Source organism: Eptatretus burgeri, chromosome 5 (genome assembly GCF_056783735.1).
Source record: "Eptatretus burgeri isolate ZD-2024b chromosome 5, Ebu_testis_v1, whole genome shotgun sequence".
Taxonomy (NCBI): domain Eukaryota; kingdom Metazoa; phylum Chordata; class Myxini; order Myxiniformes; family Myxinidae; genus Eptatretus; species Eptatretus burgeri.
This window is the reverse complement of record NC_140965.1, coordinates 92,440,710-92,461,077: the sequence shown is the minus strand read 5'-3', so window position 1 is coordinate 92,461,077 and position 20,368 is coordinate 92,440,710. Positions and strand designations below refer to the sequence as shown.

The 20,368-nt window shown below is 43.4% G+C and overlaps 1 protein-coding gene across 3 annotated transcripts in view; it reads right to left on the bottom strand.

Moving 5' to 3' along the window:
- Positions 1 to 19,846, bottom strand: part of SCYL2 (SCY1 like pseudokinase 2) — a 126,245-nt gene extending 106,399 nt beyond the window's left edge. Inside the window, exons 1-4 of one of the 3 annotated variants that reach the window (XM_085882900.1) lie at positions 19,691 to 19,846; positions 17,762 to 17,953; positions 17,468 to 17,625; positions 1,849 to 1,993 (exon numbers count right to left, since the gene is read on the bottom strand). In XM_085882900.1, coding sequence (XP_085739026.1) covers positions 1,849 to 1,993; positions 17,468 to 17,625; positions 17,762 to 17,947 — 489 coding nt within the window. In that variant the 5' untranslated portion in view covers positions 17,948 to 17,953; positions 19,691 to 19,846. The remainder of the gene's footprint in view (positions 1 to 1,848; positions 1,994 to 17,467; positions 17,626 to 17,761; positions 17,954 to 19,690) is intronic. The other 2 variants (XM_085882901.1, XM_085882902.1) reach the window with 2 other exon arrangements.
- Positions 19,847 to 20,368: the final 522 nt, after the last annotated feature.

Below are 20,368 nucleotides of genomic sequence, written 5' to 3'. Positions count from 1 at the left end.
AGGAATATTGTAATCGACTCCTTCTGTCTGTCTGTCATTCTACCTCCTCCTAAACAGTTTGGCAAAAATTCACCAAACTCAGTCGTTATGATCACCACATGACAAGAAAGTGCAAGAGCAGTATCATTTTGGCCATGCCCCCTGTCGTGGGGTCAAAAGTTCAAACATCAAAAAAAATGAAATTACAGGCACATTTTAAAACATTTTTTTAATGAAACTTTGGATATGAAATCAACATTGGGGGATGCATGAAATATGTAACTATTTTTTGGATTTGAACCCCGGTTCATGCCCCAAGGGGTGGGGGTCAAAACGTGATTTTCCCCAAGGGCTGGTGGATTTGGGTCATAGGGGTCAAAACGAGAAAAAAAATTTCACTCAAAATTTGATAATGGGTCAATCCTGGTGGAACTTGATGCCATCTTTCAACTTTGCTTTCGGTGGGAAGTGTGGGGACTTGTGATGGCGTGCCAACGATTTCACTCCAGTCACTAATATTTCTTAATTTTTTACCAGCTCTCAGGCTCGTGCAAGAGCAGAATGCAGCAAAATCACAGCTGGACACCAACAAGAATGTGGTGTACCCTTCCTTCTATATCTCCCAGTCTTCGCTCTCCCCTTCTCCCTTGTTCTTTCTCATTTTCGAAGTTTCGTTTTGCATACATTTATTTAATTATTGCCTATTTTTTAACTTTAAAAATACCTCCTTTATGATAATTTTATTGCTCTCACCCATCCTTTGTTTGTTGTTTTTTTATCTTTGATGATACAGCACTTTGAGCTTTGCCTCTTCTTCATCTCATGTAATTCAAATGGTTATCACATCTCAAAACCCACACACACTTCCAATTCCATCCCTGACCCTCCCCCCTCGCCCCCCCCCATTCCAAAGCATACTAACTGGGCACACGTCACAATGCTAAGCAGGATGCGATATTTCCACACAAGCCAATTTAAATTGTTTTAATTTTTATCTTGCCAAAACGAAGTTTTTGCAAGATATGTTAGTCAGCTTGTATGTTTTTTTTTTTTTGTCTGTAATCACGTATAAAAAATTCTGCAGAGCACAGTTATCATTGAAAATTTTTGTAACTTGGCATCTCAGACGCCTATAGAGATCCCTTTCAGCGCATAAAATTTTGAAGGTCAAGGTCAAAGGTCAAGGTCACTTTGTCGCAAATCAGTGGAGTCGATGAAACCCTTATTTTTGAGTAATTTTGATCGGATAGTCTTCAAACTTCATGGGAATATAGTTCATGGTCTGGCGCTCAGCTGATTAATTTTTGGTGGCGATTGGCCTTGACCTTCATGGTTAGCACCTAAGGTCAAACATATTTGACCCCAAGGTCAAATTTTCAAGTTTTAGGAACCATATCATGTAGTACCTCAAATTGAACACCTCAATGAGTGCTTTCTAGATATGTCAAGCTTGAGACATTATGACATCATTTGATAACGTTATGAGGCAAACGCATATTTTTCATGGTTACTCTGTAGAATGATTCTCATCGGAATCTCTCGTAGGCAGATATTCCTCAAGGAGTCGCTCCTGGTGGATAGCAGCTCTGTTCACCTCAGTGTGACCTTAAAGAAGTCACACGTGGTCACCTTTTGGCAAGATAACGGGTCACCCTGCGGGTGACTGTTTTTTTTGTTTTTTTGCAAAATCTGACAATTGTGTCAAAGTATAGTGAGCCACAATATACTCCTCAAGAACATAAAGGGTAAAAGAAGTCGGGGTGGTGTGGGGTGTTGTTTCACTGCCGTGTATGTGAAGATCTTAAGTGACAATTTCATTTTTGAAATAAATAAATAAAATGTCAAAATGCAAAGCTAACAAAGTGTTACCTGTAACAGCCCGTACTTTGTCTCCACATTGTAAAGTTCATGCTCACAAATATCTGCAGGTACCGGTGATGGCAGGTTATCATATTTTCCCAGTACGTTTGCCAAGCTGGCAAACACAGGCTCGGTGCAAAATGCCAGGCAGTCTCTGCAAATGAAACAAACACAGAGCTACCAACCAAGTACATACACCAACTCATTTTTTGTTTTATAGGTTTTGCCTGGCATGTCAAGGAAAATAAAGATGCGTATACATTGCCGTGGGTAAAGTAGTACTCAAGTGAAAACATGAGGGTGACACAGTGTTGGATGTGTGCTCAAAATTGAGCTGAAGGCAGAAGTATTAAGAATTAATAATCCCCACTAGTAATAAAGACCCTGGTTACCCCCGAGCATGTGTGCAAAATTTAATGGAATCAGCCAAGCCATTTTCAATTCTATAATGTTCAGACATACATACATACATCAAGTGAACCATGCAAAAAACAAACAACAAAAAAAGACATTTTATAACATGTGTTGTTGCTGCTGTCATGGTAGTTGTGATTGTCATTGTTGTTGTTTGTGTGCTCCTGCCATGTACTTTAATATACTTTTCTTTTGCTTCGAGAAGTGTTGCAACTTATAATTTTGTGTTCTCCTTCCATATCATTCCAAAAAAATTCCGGCTGTTGTAGGGAAATCGCAGCATTAATCACCCAGTCCCGCTTCTTTTTCTGAAAAAACCGGAAAGAGGGGCTTTCAAAACAGGTATGATTAAAGGTATGTTTATGATTAAACGGCACTAATTATTGTTCCAAGAAAATTTATTAATAACTTCCCAACAAAGTAAATCGATTATTACCCTTCCAACAGCAAAAAACCACTACATTAAAGCTCGAGGGCCTGCTGCTTCTTCATGTGACGGATGGATGGACGAGTCTCCTTTTAGTAAATGAAGCGCTCCGAGAGTGAAAAAAAAAGTGTCAATACCCGCTCCCTCCAGTAGGGGTCAGTGGTGAACCCACTTGCACTATTTTCCCTGTAGAAGCGAAAATCATAAGTAGTCACCCGAAAGGGGAGATGAGCCCGTGACCTGACCCTTGATCAGAAGTACAGAGAATTGCCATACAGTAAACCGATAAATATCGCGGATTTAAATATCGCGGATTTTGACCAATCAAACAAATCGCGGGCAACCTCTTGTATTGTGAGGTATAAATTTAGTTACCGTGGGGTTTAATTTCAACTAATCACAGTTTTTGAGCAGAGTTCATTTCTCACCATGAGCTTTCTGTTGTTTCTCATGCAGGAGCATAAAACGATGGACAAAAGAAGTGATTGGCCTGATTATTGTTCACAGTTTCGACTTTACACATGTAAATGTAAACCGGCAGGATTGCTGAGATGCAGTTGAGAACTGGGACATGCAGCGTGCGCAGTACAGTGCTGTACCTATCTCCACGTCAACATTACATTTGGTGTAATCTTCAATGTAATCATAATCATAATAAATTCCTTTGTTTTCGGTTATTTTTGCCTTTAATTATTTTTAACCATAGCTACCAAGAAGAAAACTGTTGCTGGTGGTGAAAGAAATGCAAAAAAGTCAAGGAGAATAATGTCCGTAACTCAGAAAGTAGAGGATGTGGATAAACTTGATCGAGATGAGTGCATTATTTATTCGCTGGTGTTAGGAGCTGCAGAACGATTTATAAAAGAAACATCGACAGCTTTAACAAAAGGAGGAGAGGAAGGTGGCGACTTTGGGGCTGGCAGGATAGCCTGGAGTTATGCAAAATCACCTCTAAGTTGACCAGCCTGGGTTTGAATCCTGACTCAGCTATAAACTGTCATTGTGGTGTTTCACAGGCAGGTATATTCATCAATGCGTGTGCCATCCCTCCAATGAATGTTAAACTGGGCATCCCATCTGCCGGCATAAGTCGATGGATGTTTAAGACCCCATGGTGTCCTTTGCTAAGGGTATGCGAATGATCGCCAGCATCCTGAACAAACTCCAAATTCCTGCCAAAACAACTGCTGGGAAGGCAATGGCAAACCAATCAGTACAGCGCTAGCTCAAGAAGCTGCTTCGGTGGCACCAACACACTGTAAAGACAATAGTACATCAAAGAAAGACAAAGACAAAGACAAAGACAGAGAGAAGCTTTGAACAAATGATAGAAGGGAAAAGCCACATTTAATCTGCTTCAAGGCAGCAGGAGACTTCATCGCAAAGCCGATATATATATATATATATATATATATATATATATATATATATATATATATATATATATATATATATATATATATATATATATATATATATATTCATTTTGCATGTTTATTTCAATTGTGATGCGTTCATTTTTGGCTGTCACCCATCTACCTCCATATTTTCTGGAAGACCAGGAACCTAACCCTCTTATTACCATACTAAATTGGTTTTAACTTTCGTGGCATCTTCCAGGACTGTACCTCCCACCCCCCAGTGAGATATTTAAGGGTTTACTGCATAGCACAATATCTCAAAAGGTTGTGGACAGATTCGAACAAAACTTGGACAGTTGGGTGTGTGACAAGGACGAATAGGTTCGATTTTGGTGAAGATCTGGATCCAAGATTTTTTTTAAAGTGAGTCTTAACCATTGAATGATGGGCTAAAAACGATATAGAACACGATGTCTCAAAAAGTTATGGACTGATTCACGTGAAGCTTGGTGGACAGGTTGGATGTATGACAAGGACGAATCGATTCGATTTTGGTGAAGATCCGAATTTGGATGAGGATACGAGAATTTTTGAAATTAATAAGCTGTTCTGGAGAAGAAATTTTTAAAAGTATTTTTGGGGGTAAATCCAATAAAGGAACCGAACCATGTGACCTATGACATCAGAGGTGGGATCGTTTTATTCTGCATGGATAGGCGGTCATAGCTGCAATTTTTCACCTCGATCTGTTCAGCTATTTCAGAGATGAAAATTTTTGAAGGTTTTGTTTCAATATATATATATATATATATATATATATATATATATATATATATATATATATATATATATATATATATATATATATATATATATATATATATATATATGGCTGCCAAACTACGTAACCGATGATATACATTTTTTTCTGTTGACTAATTTATCCCAAGATGATCCTCAAAATTTTTCATACTGATCAGATGTAGTGTTCTGGGTATGCAATTATAACGTCGTAATATTGAAGGAACCTGTGACATCACAAAAATAAATAAACAAATAAATCACTTATTCCCCATTTGGAGTACTTGCCATATGCCAAGTTTCAATTTTTCCATGGTGCAGTTTCAGAGATAGAGGTCCAAAGTTTTTCCTTTTTTTCCCCAACATGGCTGCCACACCACATGACCTATGACATCATAATTATGATTGAAACATTCCACATGAGTAGTTGCTCCTATTGTGAAAATTTGGTGTCAATCCGACAAGCGGTTGCAGAGAAAAACCACACTCACGTTCTGTGTGGACAAAAACAACCAAACAGATGAAAAATCACTCAAAGAGCAACACTTGGGAAAACAGCACAAAGTAGAAAGGCACTTGGTAAAGTACATACCTCCACCAAGCTGAATAGTTTATGTTTTGTATCCCACTGATGGGCTGTATCTGAACCAAAATCAAATTGGCTTGTTCTTGTCACCTAAACAACTCATCCACCTCGTTTTGTCAAAACTTGTCCACAACTTTTTGAAATATCATGATGTGTGTGTATATATATATATATATATATATATATATATATATATATATATATATATATATATATATATATATATAGTTTTTTGCCCAATCTCTCAATTTTTGAAATTAGGCCTATGTTGACATTTTGACCTTAAAAATAATTGGTGGTTGAATTAATTGGCCCGATATGCAAATACTTGCATATTGGCTGTTCAAATTGGCCACCTTTCAAATGGCTGCATTCAAATTACCACATATTTGACTGTTCAAATTTCAAGTCAATTGGATGAAAATTTAGGATTTTAGAAATTTAAAAAAGTTGACCTTTGGCCTATGATGACCATTTGACCTCAAAATAGGTTCTCAGACCACTAGCTCTCCATTTGGTGAAGTTTCATGAAGATCGGTTTAAAATTGTGACGTGGAGGCGATTAAAGGTGAGCAACAGACAAACGGAAGCGATCAACATACTTGTCAAAAATTTTTTTTTTTGCCAAGTAACAAACAGACCCAAATGCAATATCCTCTCCTCTGGCAAGGGTAATAGTAATCTACTAGATGACCCGTGAACCCGTTGTGACAGCGGTTGATAAAAAAATCATTTCAAAAAAAAAGACAGCTCCAGCGAACAATACTGCTGAGGTTGTTTGCATTGATCAAATAATCCCAAAGAGTACTTGACTGAATAGGGAATTGATTTTTTAATAATTTTTTTTCATTGCCTGATTTGAACGAAACTTGATATTGCACGTCAATGTGAAAAAAAAGGAGAAAAGAAAGTCGAAGAAATTACTGTGCATACTCTTCCAAACACAATTTTATTTATTCATGAACACGGAAGTATTAGATCAAAATGGCAGTTAATTTTATGCTGAAAAATAAATTGTTCTTTGTCTATACTAAATGTATGAGATTTTAAAATAAATCATTTCAGGAAAAAAAAAAAAGATAGCTCCAGCAAACTATACCGCTGAGGTTGTTTGCATTCATCAAATTCTTCTGGAGTACTTGACTGAATCAGAAATTGATTTTTTAAATAATTTTTTCGTTGCCCGATTTTACTGCACAGCACATCGCAGGAGAATGGTGAGTAAGGTGGGCTGAAAATTTTTGCGCTATCATATACCGTTTTGGCTGCATTTCAGGAACATACATACATACATACATGATGAGAGTTTTAGTAATATATAGATATGTAATATAACAAGTGTATGTATGTATGTATGCAGTGGTCTGCAAAAGTATTCACCCCCAACCAATAATGCCACATTTACATGAATTACGAATTATGTAGAAATAATTTTTCCAAATGACCTTTTTATTGCAGGGCGGGGGGGGGGGGAGATGTGTTATGTTTGTGGGGGTATATGGAGGAATCCCATAATGAAGATAAGATTGTATAGTATAGCATGGTCCGTGGACGGGTAGGAAACATCTTGATGTAATTTAAGTGGGGAAAACTGAGAGCTTAAGATTGTTGTGTCACCACATGGGGGTGGTGTTGTGCTGACTAGGTCGGGTCTCGGGCTATTTTCTCCCTGTATGTGATTGCTTCCTGTGACCTTTTCCTATGTATTTTACATTTACAAGGCTGGCCATAGAGAACCACGTTTTCACAACAACAATAGGCAGCAGACTAAATCCTACCTCCCAGGAAATGTAACCAGCAGGCCACGCCCCATTAGGTTGATGATTGGTCAGGGCGACGTCAGAGAGGAGAAGGTTCTAGAGAGAGTGGGAGGACGGTTGATAGAGAACAGACGTCCCTCTTGTTTATTTTGGGCACGACAAGAGAGCCACCCTATTCTCGCTGCAGTGCTGGTGCAAATTTGTTCACGTGCAGAAAAAGGCACGAGCCGTTGTCGGTTTGGCTGGGGGGAGAAGAAAGCCAAGACTGGGCTGGCGGTCACTCCTGCTCGTCCCTTATTTGCCAGCCTCGGCAGTCGCCTTGTATTATCAAGGAGAAAGGCGGTGTCATTTGGTGTGTACGGACCTGGAACTTAAAGGGAGAGGTGTGGCAATATCGATCGTGAGAATAAACTGTATGGTGGTTTGTGGGCTCCTGGCATTGATGACTGTCCGCACAAATTTCCTCAAGTACGTAGCTGCGGAGAGCAACTTCACACCATTTTGGTGCATTGTCCCATGCGGTGGCTATGCAGTTCGATGACACCAGACTCTGAAAGGTCATCTCTGGACACAAATCTGAGTGCCGTCATAAAGGAGACATTTTCTTTTTTCTTTCCCCTTGTCTGTTTGTGTGACTGAGTGGAGACGTCTCAAATTAGGATTTAGTTTATCTCACTTTTCATTACCCGCTGGTTTGAAATATTTTCATTATCACCCTTTTGATTTATGTTTATTAAATCATTATTGTTGAATATCCTTGTGCTTGTTTGTTCATTGTGGTTTTGAGAATAAACCTGTGTGCTTCCGTTCTGGTAAAGCGCTTTCCCTGCCTCAATCCCGTGCACCGTAACTGCCAATAATTTTGGTGGCTGTTTGCCCCAGAGATAAAACCGTCTGGCTATCCATCCAGACTGGTGTTAATCGGCATTAACACTACAGTATGTTTGTAGTGTATGTTTGTACTGTATGTATGTATGAATGTATGTATGAATGTATGTATGAATGTATACAGTGGCCTGCAAAAGTACTCCCCACCCACCAATAATGCCACATTTAGATGAACTACGAATTATGTAAAAATATTTTTTTATTCATAACTGAGAAGATCAAACTAAACACTTATAGGTGAAGGTTACATGTCAGGAATACCTCAAAAAACGTGTACAAATCAAAATTCACTGGTTGTAAAAGTATTCAGACCCTTTGGTCAGTACTTGGTGGAATCACCTTTTACAACGATTACTGCTACGAGTCTTTTTGGGTAAGTCTCTTCCAGCTTTGCACAGTGAGATGGTGAAATCTTTGCCCATTCTTCACGTCAAAATTACTCTAGTTCTGCAAAGTTTGATGGGGATCGTCGATGGACTGAAATATTCATGTCTCATCGTAAATATTCAATTGTGTTCAAGTCAGGACTTTGACTGGGCCACTCAAGAACATTTATTTTCTTCTTATTCAGCCACTCCAGCGTGGTTTTAGCTTTGTGCTTCAGATCATTGTTCTGCTTAAATGTGAATCTCCTATCCAATTTCAGATTCATGGCTGACTCAAGCAGGTTTTCATCAAGGATTCTCCTGTACTTTGTCCATTACACTTCTATCCTAACAAGCTTGCCAGTCCCTGCTGATGAAAAGCAGCTCCATAATATAATGCTGCCACCACTAAGGATGGCGTTGACTGGGTGATGTACAGTGTTAAGCTTGAGTCGGACGTAACACTTTGAATTTAGACCAAAAAGTTCAATTTTTGCCTCGTCTGACAACAAAACTTTTCTCCACATGCTTGTAATATCATTAAGATGCTTTTTCACGAACTCCGCATGAGCTTTTCGATGTGCCTTTTTCAATAATAGTATCGTACTTGCCACCTGTCCAAAGAGGCCAGCTTTGTGAAGGGAACGGGATATTGTTGATTGATGAACACTGACCCCCATCTCAGACATCGAGCCTTGCACATCTTTCAAAGTCATTGTTGGATTTCCAGTGATATCCCGAACCAGTTTCTTGCTTGCCCAGCAACTGAGTTTGGATAGGCAACATGATCTGGGTAAAGTCTGGGTGGTATGATAAATCTACCACTTCTTAATTATTTATTTCACCATACTCAAAGGGATAATAAGTGACTTTGAAATTTTCTTATAACCCTCTCCTGAATGGTGCCTCTCCACCTCATTATGTCTGACTTCTTTGGAAAGCTCCTTGGTCTTCATGTTTGCCTTGTTGGTTGACCAAGTGAAATGCACCTTAAAACTACTTAGATAGGTGGGGGAGCTTAATTTTTAAGTTAAACCATGGATTAAATGCAGGTGAAACCTATTAAACTTATTTTGTAACCTTCCAAACAAAGAATTTGTTCCTGAAGTGATTTTGGGTTAATTAGGCAAAGGGGTTGAATACCAATGCAACAGATTAATCTGACTTTATTCATATTTTAACTGCATTTTTTCAACTTTATCACTTTTGTAGTACAGTAAACCCTCCAATATCACAGGTTCTACTATCGTGGGTTTCTACCACTCAAGGGAAACCAACCTATTGTGTTCTGATTCCATTATCGCAAGATTTCATTCGACCAATCGCGGATTTTTGAAACTGCGATGAGTCATCTTTTCTATCCCTTATGCGAACAATTACCTCCCATTACGAGCCTTGTGGTGTTGCTCGCGCACTGTTTTTAATGAGCTCAAACGTAAAGCGATGGACAAAGTTAGTTGTGCCAAAAGGCAGAGAAAGGTTATGCGTGGGGCGAAAAGATGGAGTTGTTAAATCGGTTGGTACGAGAAGAAAATGCAGCATCTATACAGTCCGCCATTACAGGGTCAATGATTGCAGCTATAACCTTCCTCATTGTACTCTTCCTCATTCATAAACCTTCATACCTCATTATCCTTCAAACACAATTCCCAAACCTTCATTTTTCAACTCTGTCTTCGAACCCTATTGCCAAAACACTTAATTTCCGACACCCTGATTTGAACCTCGTTCTCAAACACACATTCCCATGCGCAGCTCATGAAACAAATTGAGGCAAAAGGGACATATCACGAAGCACGTTTTTAACAAGGACGAGATGGGATTATTCTGAAAGACAATGTCATCTCGTACCTTGGTCCCCAAGTAGGGAATATCGTGGTTCAAGGTAAGGCAATTTAAAGATCGTGTTACCCATCTCCATTGTGGGTTGTGGCAATGCTGCAAGCACCTTCGTCATAAAGCTAATGCTACTTTTCTGTTTGCTGAATCACCTTCCCCACTCCACTCCACCACGAGCTAAATGTTGTGTTTTCGATTGACAGAAGAGTAAAGTGCATGTACATCATACCATCACCCACCTCATTGTGTTGTAATGTAAAAGTCTTGAGTTTTTGGGTAATTTACATGTTTATTTCAATGTTACCTGCGTGCGCGTGTCTGTGTGCGCGTGTCTGTGTGCGCGTGTCTGTGTGTGTGTGTGCGCGTGTCTTCATAATGGAGGGAATAACCAATCAGCTCTCAGCTAATCAAATAAACCCAGGTGGCTAGGATTATATAAATAATTGACCCCTCCCACACTCCTCCAGCTGAAGAAGCTGCATAAAGTAACCCAAGGAGACCTACACAAGGTAAGCGCTACGCTGTTTTGAACCCTTCTCAGAGTTCCTCAACAACTATAAAGAAGTTCACACGTAGTACACACGAGAATCCAGACGTGAGTGATGAAACCGGTCCGGTAGCTGAGGGTGTGTGTACCATTTGGATTCTTGTGTGTACTACGTGTGAACGTATGTATACTCGTTGAGGAACTCTGAAAAGGGTTTGAAACAGCATAGCGTTTACCTTGTGTAGGTCTTCTTGGGTTGCTTTACGCAACTTTTTCAGCTAGAGGAGTGTGGGAGGGGTCAAATATATATATATATATATATATATATATATATATATATATATATATATATATATATATATATATATATATATATATATATACACACACATAAACATACATGTTATTTCAATGGTATGTGTTTATTTCTGGCTACCGTCGATCCTCAATATTTTTTCGAAGTCCAGGAACCGAACTCCCTTCTTCGCATTGGCCATTTATTTCCACAATCACGGTATCAACTATTGCAGCATTTTCCAGGAACCTATCCCCCATGATACTTGAGGGCTTACTGTCATTTGTGAAGACTCTATATATTAAATTTGATTTTGAAAGCATCATGAAATAAGCTCAGGTGGCAAAAACATGTGAAAACTTTGGAGGAGAGTGAATAAGTGTGTGTGTGTGTGTGTGTGTGTGTGTGTGTGTGTGTGTGTGTGTGTGTGTGTGTGTGTGTGTGTGTGTGTGTGTGTGTGTGTGTGTGTGTGTGTGTGTGTGTGTGTGTGTGTGTGTGTGTGTGTGTGTGTGTGTGTGTGTGTGTGTGCGCTTCATTTGACCGAGGAAAATGATAGAAAATAGAGGATTTGGATGAGGGATGATAAGAGGTGGTGGTGAACAGCTGTTTTGAAGGCCTGGAGAGAAGAATGGGATTGAATAGAGTGAGGGAGTTTATTCCAAAGGCGGGAAAAAAGAGGAACGAAAGAGTGAAGGGGAACAGTGATTCGTGATTTTGGTAGTTTTACCAGAAGAGGGTTGTTGGCGGACCTTGAGCGCCCTGCGGAAATGTGGTGGGGACAAATCGCAGAGAGAGCAGGGGGGGGGGGCAAGGCTGGAGAGGAGACGGTAGAAGACAAAAAGACCACCGACCAACCTGCGGTGATTGAAGGAGAGGCCCAAAGACTCAGCCTCATTGCGGGAGATGCCAATGATCCGAAATGCCTTGGTTTCTACAGCGTGAAGCCGAAAAAGGTGGAAATGAACTCACCTGTGGTGATTTGCATGTGCCTGCAATGTAAAGATCACTCATTCAACCAGTTTGAATCGAGAAAAGGAGTCATTCTGCTGCTTTGTGTCACTGTGTACTGCAATGAGTATGGAAAAAAGAAAGAAAACCAGAGAATTGTCTGAGGAGGTCAGACACATGATTATCGCCAAGCATGGACAATCTCAAGACTAAAACTCCATCTCCAGAGATCTTGCTGTTCCTGTGTCCACTGTACACAATGTTATCAGGTAGTTTAAGGCCCATGACACTGTGGTCAACCTCCCTGGACGTGGCCACAAGAGGAAACTTGATCGAAGATTGCAGCGAAGGATTGCTTGAATGATGGAGAAAGCACCTCGATCAACTGCCAAACAGATTCAAGCTGACCCTCAGAAACAAGGTAGGACAGTTTTAACTCGTACCATCCACCACCCGCTCGATGAAAGGGGGTTCTATGGTAGGAGACCCAGGAGGACCCCACTGCTGAGAGACACAAGAAATCCCGAATGGAGTTTGCCAAAACACACCTGAACAAGCCAAAATCCTTCTGGGAGAATGTCCTGTGGACAGATGAGACTAAATTAGAACTTTTTGGTAAAGCACATCATCTCTGTTTACAGAAAACAAAATGAAGCTGTCAAAGAAAAAGAACATCTTCCCTGCAGTCAAACATGGAGAAGGTTCAGTGATGTTTTGAGGTTGCTGTGCTGCCTCTGGCACTGGGTGCTTTGAATGTGTGCATGGCATCCTGAAATCAGGAGATTACCCAGCCATTTTGGGTGCAATGTTCAACCCAGGGTCAGAAAGCTGGGTCTCCGTCGAAGGTCATGGGTCTTGCTTGCAGCAGGACAATGACCCCAAACACTTCAAAAAGCACCCAGGAATGGTTCAAGACAAAACGCTGGACTGTTCTGAAATGGCCAATGAGTCCAGATCCAAATCCCATTGAACACTGTGAGGAGATCTGAAAATCACAGTTGGGAGAAAGGCACCCTTCAAATCTGGGAGAACTGGAGCAGTTTGCACAAGAGTGGGTCAAACTGCCAGTAGAGAGGAGTAGGAAACTCATTCATGGCTATTGGAAGCACTTGACTGCAGTTATTTTGTCCAAAGGCTGTGTTACAAAATAGTAAGTTGAGGGTGTCAATAATTTTGTCAATGCCATTTCTTTTTATTTTCTGATTTAAAAGGATATATTAATTTCTAAATCAAAAACAAAGGTTCTGTAATATTAACAGTGAAATGAAGAATTGTGGAGACCACTTTTCTCAACTTCAACTTATTTTTCAAGACAATTGTGAGTTATTTGAAAAAAAGTGTAAGGGTGCCAATATTTTTGGCCACAACTGCACATAATCCGGGTTAATTATATTTTTGGGAGCAATTGAGGCAGCAGTCTGTTGCCTATACACCGTCCAAATAAAGGGATGTGTCAGACGAACGCGTTGCATGCTTGACACAAGATCGACAAGTCTTGACACAAGATAGGATGGGTACTCTGCAATGGTATCAATAATTACAAAAATAATATGACCCCTTTGGCAGCTCCTACAGGGAGCAAATGCTTCCAGTAATCCTATATATAATTCATGGACCGGTGTTTGTGTGTTTTTGATGCTACTCTTCCTACAGTTCTGGATTGATTACATCCAGACTTGCTACATAGGATCAGCATGACCCCAATTGATGTATAGGGGTGTTTTTATCTTTGCCGGTGTTCTGAGGGGATGGGGGAGAGGGCGGGGACGGAAATTCTGTATGTAAATGTGTATCGTGTAGCGCTGCCTCCAGGTGGGGGAGGGCATTACAAGTCTCCACCATTTACAGTACAGTATTCCTGTCCCCACGTTTTACAGTACAGCGAGGAATTTTGAATTATAAGCAGTAGGTATGTTTTTGCTTCGTGCACATTACCTGGGATTTTTTTTTTTTTTTGCCAATACACCGCCCAAATAATGGTATGCTTTGCATGCTTGGAACAAGATTGCCCGAAGGGAGGTACTCTGCTAATAGTAATTGTGGTGGAGTCTGCGGGCCTATGGGGAAGGGCATGGTGATGATGCATGGTGGGCGTGATGATGGGAGGAGTGGCCGTGGGGGTCGGCAAGGGATATGAGGTGTGCGCGCCGCCTGAGGCGTCGTAGTAATGCTGGAGTCGGCCGGCTCGTGAGTGTACCGAGTACGGAATAAAAGGGGAGCCGCGGGCACAGTACGCCCGCGCTCGCACTCGTGCAACACAGCCCGGCTCGACTGTTCCTCCGCTTCGTGTCTGCCTGCTAAGCATCTCTCATTTCAGTACAGTACAGTTGGCGAACGAGGATCTGCGGATCGGCGTGTGTAAGGGCGGCAAGTAACCCGGGCGGTTCCAAGCTACGGAGCCAAGGGTCTCACGGAGCATGGCGGAAGGTCGCGGCACGGCACACGGACGTGTACCCGTGTTCGGGGGAGATGAATTCGAGTTGTTTTCTGAACAGTTAGGTTGCTACTTTCGGGCGAATGATGTAGAGGATGAAGAGAAACGCAAGGCGATCTTGCTCGCCTCGCTATCAACGGAGCACTACCGCCTGCTGAGTGATTTGGTGGCTCCAAATAGACCCAGTGATGATGTGCTATCCTTTCAGGACATCGTGGCGAAAATGAAGACCCACTTGGCGCCGGAGAAGTCGTTACATCTCGCGCGGTTCCAGTTCGATCATCTCGCTAAGGGTGGCGAGGAGCGCGTTGCGGACTTCGTGGCACGAGTGAAGCATTCGGCTGTGCCTTGCAAATTCACGGCAGAGGAGCGTCCGACAAGGCTCAGAGATCGTTTTATTTCTGGTCTGCGAGACGCAAAGATGGTAGCGGCTATCCTGCGATTAACCGACATCACATTCGACTCGGCGGTCGTGACTGCTTCGTCTGTCGAGCAGACGTTCACGGATGTCCGCGCCATTGCTGGCCAGGACGCAATGAGTAGCTCCAGCTGGAGCATGGCGGCTAATCCCGAAGTCCACGCGGTAACCGCACAAGTGCCGCGAGTCACGCAGCCCGGAGTCCGAGCGGTGGCTCAAGTGCCGCAGGTCGCACGCGCGCCTGGCGGTGCGGGACGAGGGGCACCGCAGCACGGTCGCACCGGGAGCGAAGGGGCACCGCAGCACAGTCGCACCAGGAGCGAGGGGGCACCGCAGCACGGTCGCGCCTGGAGCAAGGGGGCACCGCAGCACGGTCACACCTGGAGCGAAGGGACTTTCCGCGGCTGCTGGGGGTGTGGGGGTCCGCACCTGCGACAAATGTGCCCGTATAAGAACACCGTGTGTTTGCATTGTCACAAGGTAGGACATTTGAAGCGTGTGTGTCGGATGGCGGGGGCCTCCGTTGGGGTCTTGGATGACTAGGTGCGAGAGGACCCCAGTGACCTGGAGATCGGCCTGCAACCGGGGCCTGACAATGCCGGCGAGCCAGAGCGGGAGATGCAACCACGGTTGAGTCTGTTTTCCGTTGGTTCGGAGATGACGACGCCTTTCACGGTTGAGGTCGAAGTGAATGGCCAACCGACTGCGTTTTGCGTGGATACCGGGGCGGCAGTGTCGGTCATGGATGAGCGGGCGGCTCGTGGTCTTCGCGGTATTCGCCTGGTCAAGACGGCCTTGTCGTTATACACGTACACCGGTGAGGCGATTGCACCGCTTGCGAGGGCCGACGTCTCAGTGCGCTACCGAGATTGACGCGCCCAGCTCTCGGTGTTCGTTGTACGAGGGGAGGGGCCCCCCTGTTGGGTCGAGACTGGCTGGCGCACCTCGGACTGGGTCTCCGGTTCGTACCTCCAGATGTGCCAGTACTCTCTTCGAGGCCTTCGTCGAGTACCGAGGGCGAGGCTCTGGCGGGCGGCGAGAACCGTATCAGCTCTCGCGATGAGTTCCCGCGCTTCGCTCGCGATGAGTTCCCGCGCTGTGGCAGGGTTCGTGAGGCAATGCGCGTCGGTGTGGTGCAGGCAGCTTCGACAGGTGACGGTGAGCCCGTGGCGTTAAAGAGAGTCGCGAGTCACAACATCGAGTCGACAACCAAGAAGCGGACTCGTGATGCGGGTTGTGGGTTGTTGTTCATGGCATATGTGCTTTTCCTTGCTCTAGTGATGCAGTTTAACGTTGTTGAAATAAATGCCAGCAGTTCTCGTGTAAAAGTGGATGTGGCGGAGATCAGTCAATGGGAGTTGGATTATGATCAATGTGATGTGGGGGCTTCAGGGGCGGTGGTGGCGAATAAAAAGGTTGAGTTGGCCGTCCACTGTCCCGGGCCGCAGGTAATTGCTTTGCCATGTGCTTTGCTTTTGCTTTGTCAAGGCCGTGTGGGTCTCGGAGATCGACTCGGAACCAAGACTGGTACCCTGGTCGGCGTTACCCCCACCTCTGATTGCGAGCGCAACTCTCTGTGTTCGCTCAAGGCCGTTGGGACGGGCGTTGGCGTCTCAACTGATTGTGGTGCGTGAGTTGTTTTGGCGCATTAAATGCATGCAGCCAGCGGCGCTGTTCAGTGCCCCCGGCCAAGGTCTAAGGCTGGCGGCACGACTTCCAGATAGCGGGCTGCCGGCCTCGGGATGTTTATCTACGTCGGGTCTGCCTGGGGGGAGTGGGCCGGAGGCGTTTGATGGGGCCGGAGGAGGTTGGCTCGAAAGGTCGTTACGACCTTGGCGAGGGTCATGTCAGCATGGGCCGCCTGGGGGCGTTTTTGCTGCGTAATGCTGCTGTGCTTCTCATTTTGCTGCTTCATATCGGTAACGCGGGCAGACCTGACCTTTGCTGCTCCACTCGCTCGCATCGACACATTATATGATGTGGTGTGCTATTATACTTTGCTATTTTCATTTTATTTCCATGATTATTATACGAAGTCCTTCGTGTTCTGCATGCTTCTTATAATGGTAATCAGTTAATAATCATAGTTTTAGGGGGGAGGAGTGTGGTGGAGTCTGCGGGCCTATGGGGAAGGGCATGGTGATGATGCATGGTGGGCGTGATGATGGGAGGAGTGGCCGTGGGGGTCGGCAAGGGATATGAGGTGTGCGCTCCGCCTGAGGCGTCGTAGTAATGCTGGAGTCGGCCGGCTCGTGAGTGTACCGAGTACGGAATAAAGGGGAGCCGCGGGCACAGTACGCCCGCGCTCGCACTCGTGCAACACAGCCCGGCTCGACTGTTCCTCCGCTTCGTGTCTGCCTGCTAAGCATCTCTCATTTCAGTACAGTACAGTAATAATAAAAGCATGGCCTAGCTTAATATGTGAAAGAATAGAAAACCAGTCATCAACATGAATTTCAATGTTTTTTGGCAAGTTTACCTGGTTAGAATAACAAAGTTTTATTCCATTACTCGACCACAAAATTGAATTGATTGAAAGTGGGATGCTTCAAGCAATACAGTCGAGGGGGGATGGGGCAGCAATTAATTTTGGAGTCCACAGCACCTTGATTCCTCAAGCGGGTGCTGGACCGTTAATAGGCGAGGGTGCCGAAGCCTGGTTAACTGCTGTGCCCCTCGTCGCATCTGTTCCAACACAGGCTCACGGTCCAATCGACCAAATCTCTCCAGTTGTTTCTTTTCAAAGACAAACACGGCCACATCCTGGGAACATCGTGAGCAAAAAAAGAAAGCAAATACAGAAACGAGTTCAAAATCAGAAAAAATGTTTACAAAGCTACAACCCAGCTAACAAAATGTTTGTAATCACTAACCGGTACCCTTTTACATGGTGCTTAACCTGCTTGGTCGACTTTTTGAAGCCGTGGTATATTTTCCATGCCAAGTTAGGTCCTCCACTCGCAGCATGACCGGTTATCTCATATTCACGGGTAACCGGATTGCCAAGCACCACAGAGACTGCGCTCGTTACGTCTGCCGTAACCTTTGTCACGGTGCTCTTCAGCTTGCTAAACATGGACTCCATGACCTACTGAAATCAACAGGACAATCGATCAAATGTCATCATCAATCACGTAATAAAAATATTTAACCACAATAACACACATCACCATCAAGATGATATGATAAAGGAATTTGAATAGCTCTGAGGTCTTGTTTCAGTGACTAAAGTTTCCAAGAACTTCCATGTGTTCTGAGCACGAACACACACACACACACACACACACACACACACACACACACACACACACACACACACACACACACACACACACACACACACACACACACACACACACACACACACACAATCCCCATATCTCCACCATGCTCTCGACAGAGCATCGGTTCCATCGAAGCAGCTTCCTTAGCCAAGGTTATACTGAGTGGTTTGCCATTGCCCTCCCAGCAGTCGTTAGTGCAGGAATTTGGAATTTGTTCAAGGTGCCGGTGATAGCTCGCCTCCTCTTGGAGAAGGCACCATGGTGTGTTTAACATCCATCAATTAACGCCAACACGGTGAAGCCCAGTTCAACGTGCATCAGATGGACGGCACAAACACATTGATCAAACCCCCCCGGCCTGACATTTTTCAGCAGGGTTGGGATTCGAACCCAGGAGAGACAGCCGAGAGGTGAGCCCCGAATAATAACACTTTTTGTTTTTAGATCCTCGTGGAGGATCTCTAAGTCTTACTCACGTTGTTGTTCTTCATCTTCTTCGTGTGGACTTTTTTGTTTCACAACCTACAGATTTCATCGAAACTTCCTGAAACTTGGCATATATTATATGTAAAAATACCCTGCGCAGACAGTAACCATCTCCGATTTTGAAAATTCCTCCCAGAAAAAAAAGTTATGACGTCAAAATATCTCCGCTAATGGAAATCGCCGAAAAAATTATCTCCGAAACCAGGCAAGCTTTTTGAATTCCGTTTGCGGGAATTGAACAGGGCATTAGCAGAGATGAATTACCGCACATATGATACATCACTATGACGTCATATCAATTTTTATGACATTCGTATTTTTTGTTTCACAACCCAGAGTTTTCATCGGATCTTCGTGAAACTTGCCATGTATATGCAGAAAGCCCACGCGCAAGCAGTAACCATCTCCGATTTTGGAAATTCTTCCTCGAAAAAAAAAGTTGAGGTCATAATATCGCCGCTAATGGAAATCGCCTATACCATTATCTCGAAACTAGGCAGGCTGTTTGAATTTTGTTTCCGGGAATCAAGCCAGGCATTATCACAGATAATTTATCGCAAACCTGATACATCACAATGACGTCATATTCGTTTTTATGACGTCATCATTAAGAGGACGAGGATCTTAGCTCATTTGAGCTTGTTTTTTTAATCAGGAAACGTCCTATGATGGAAATAAATAATTTCAACGGAACACCAGTATGTTGCAAGGCTGGACGGGTCGGTTTCAACAATTACTCTCAACATCAACAACACAAAAAAAAAATAATAAAAACAACAATTTCAACACCACCGTCCACCATGAACGTCAAACAGCGTGTCTTGACGTCCGTTTAAACGCGTACTTACGAAGCATCAAGGTATTGACTAAACAGGCGTCACTCAGGAAAACCTGACCTAACATCTTCCGCCGGGTGCACTGCGATCAGACTGCACTGGATCGATTGTTCGAGCCGGGACCGTGAGGACCGCACGTCGGAGTCCGCTCGTGACTCGAATCACGACGCGTCCCGACACCGCCGCCATCCACACACCTGACCCGTCTGTACGTAGACTTACCGCTTCACAGATGGATTACACGCTTGTCTTGATTACAGCCATAGTGGTCTTCAAGTAAACCTTTGGAAAACGCCAGCGTGACGGCTTAATGTTTCGCCACCCGGAACAGATGTCTGGAGACGGCACAAGCACTTCCGCCTATGGCTGTTGTTGTTGTTGTTGTTTTTATTATATAATATTTTCGTAACGTTTTACAAATCCAATATAATGCACGGTATATGTGCATAGCATAAAGCTTAAATTTTTTTTAAACACAAACTCTTAGCGATAAGGAAAATATTTCCATTTCTGAGGTACATTCTTTTGGAAGGAATAATCGACGCGGTTTATTTTTAGTTGAAGTGTTTCTCATCATGATTAATAGCATGTCGTGATGTTTGTTAGTTCGTTCTCCAAATGCAGGAAAAAAAAAACTACTTACTTGGGACAAAAGAGACAAGGAAAGTATCGTTCATTTGCATTCAGTGGGTAAACCACGGAATGCTCAATGACGTAAAATGGTGAAGGCATCGAAAATAACATCGCCGCCATCTTGCTCTACCCAGAAAACGATGCATCGGGTTATCTGGGAGCAATTACAATGACACATGATGTTCGTATGGAATCCGAACAATACTGTCCTGCGCAAGCGACGTGACGTATGTGTTACCTCGAAGCGAGCTCAGTAGAGACAGACGC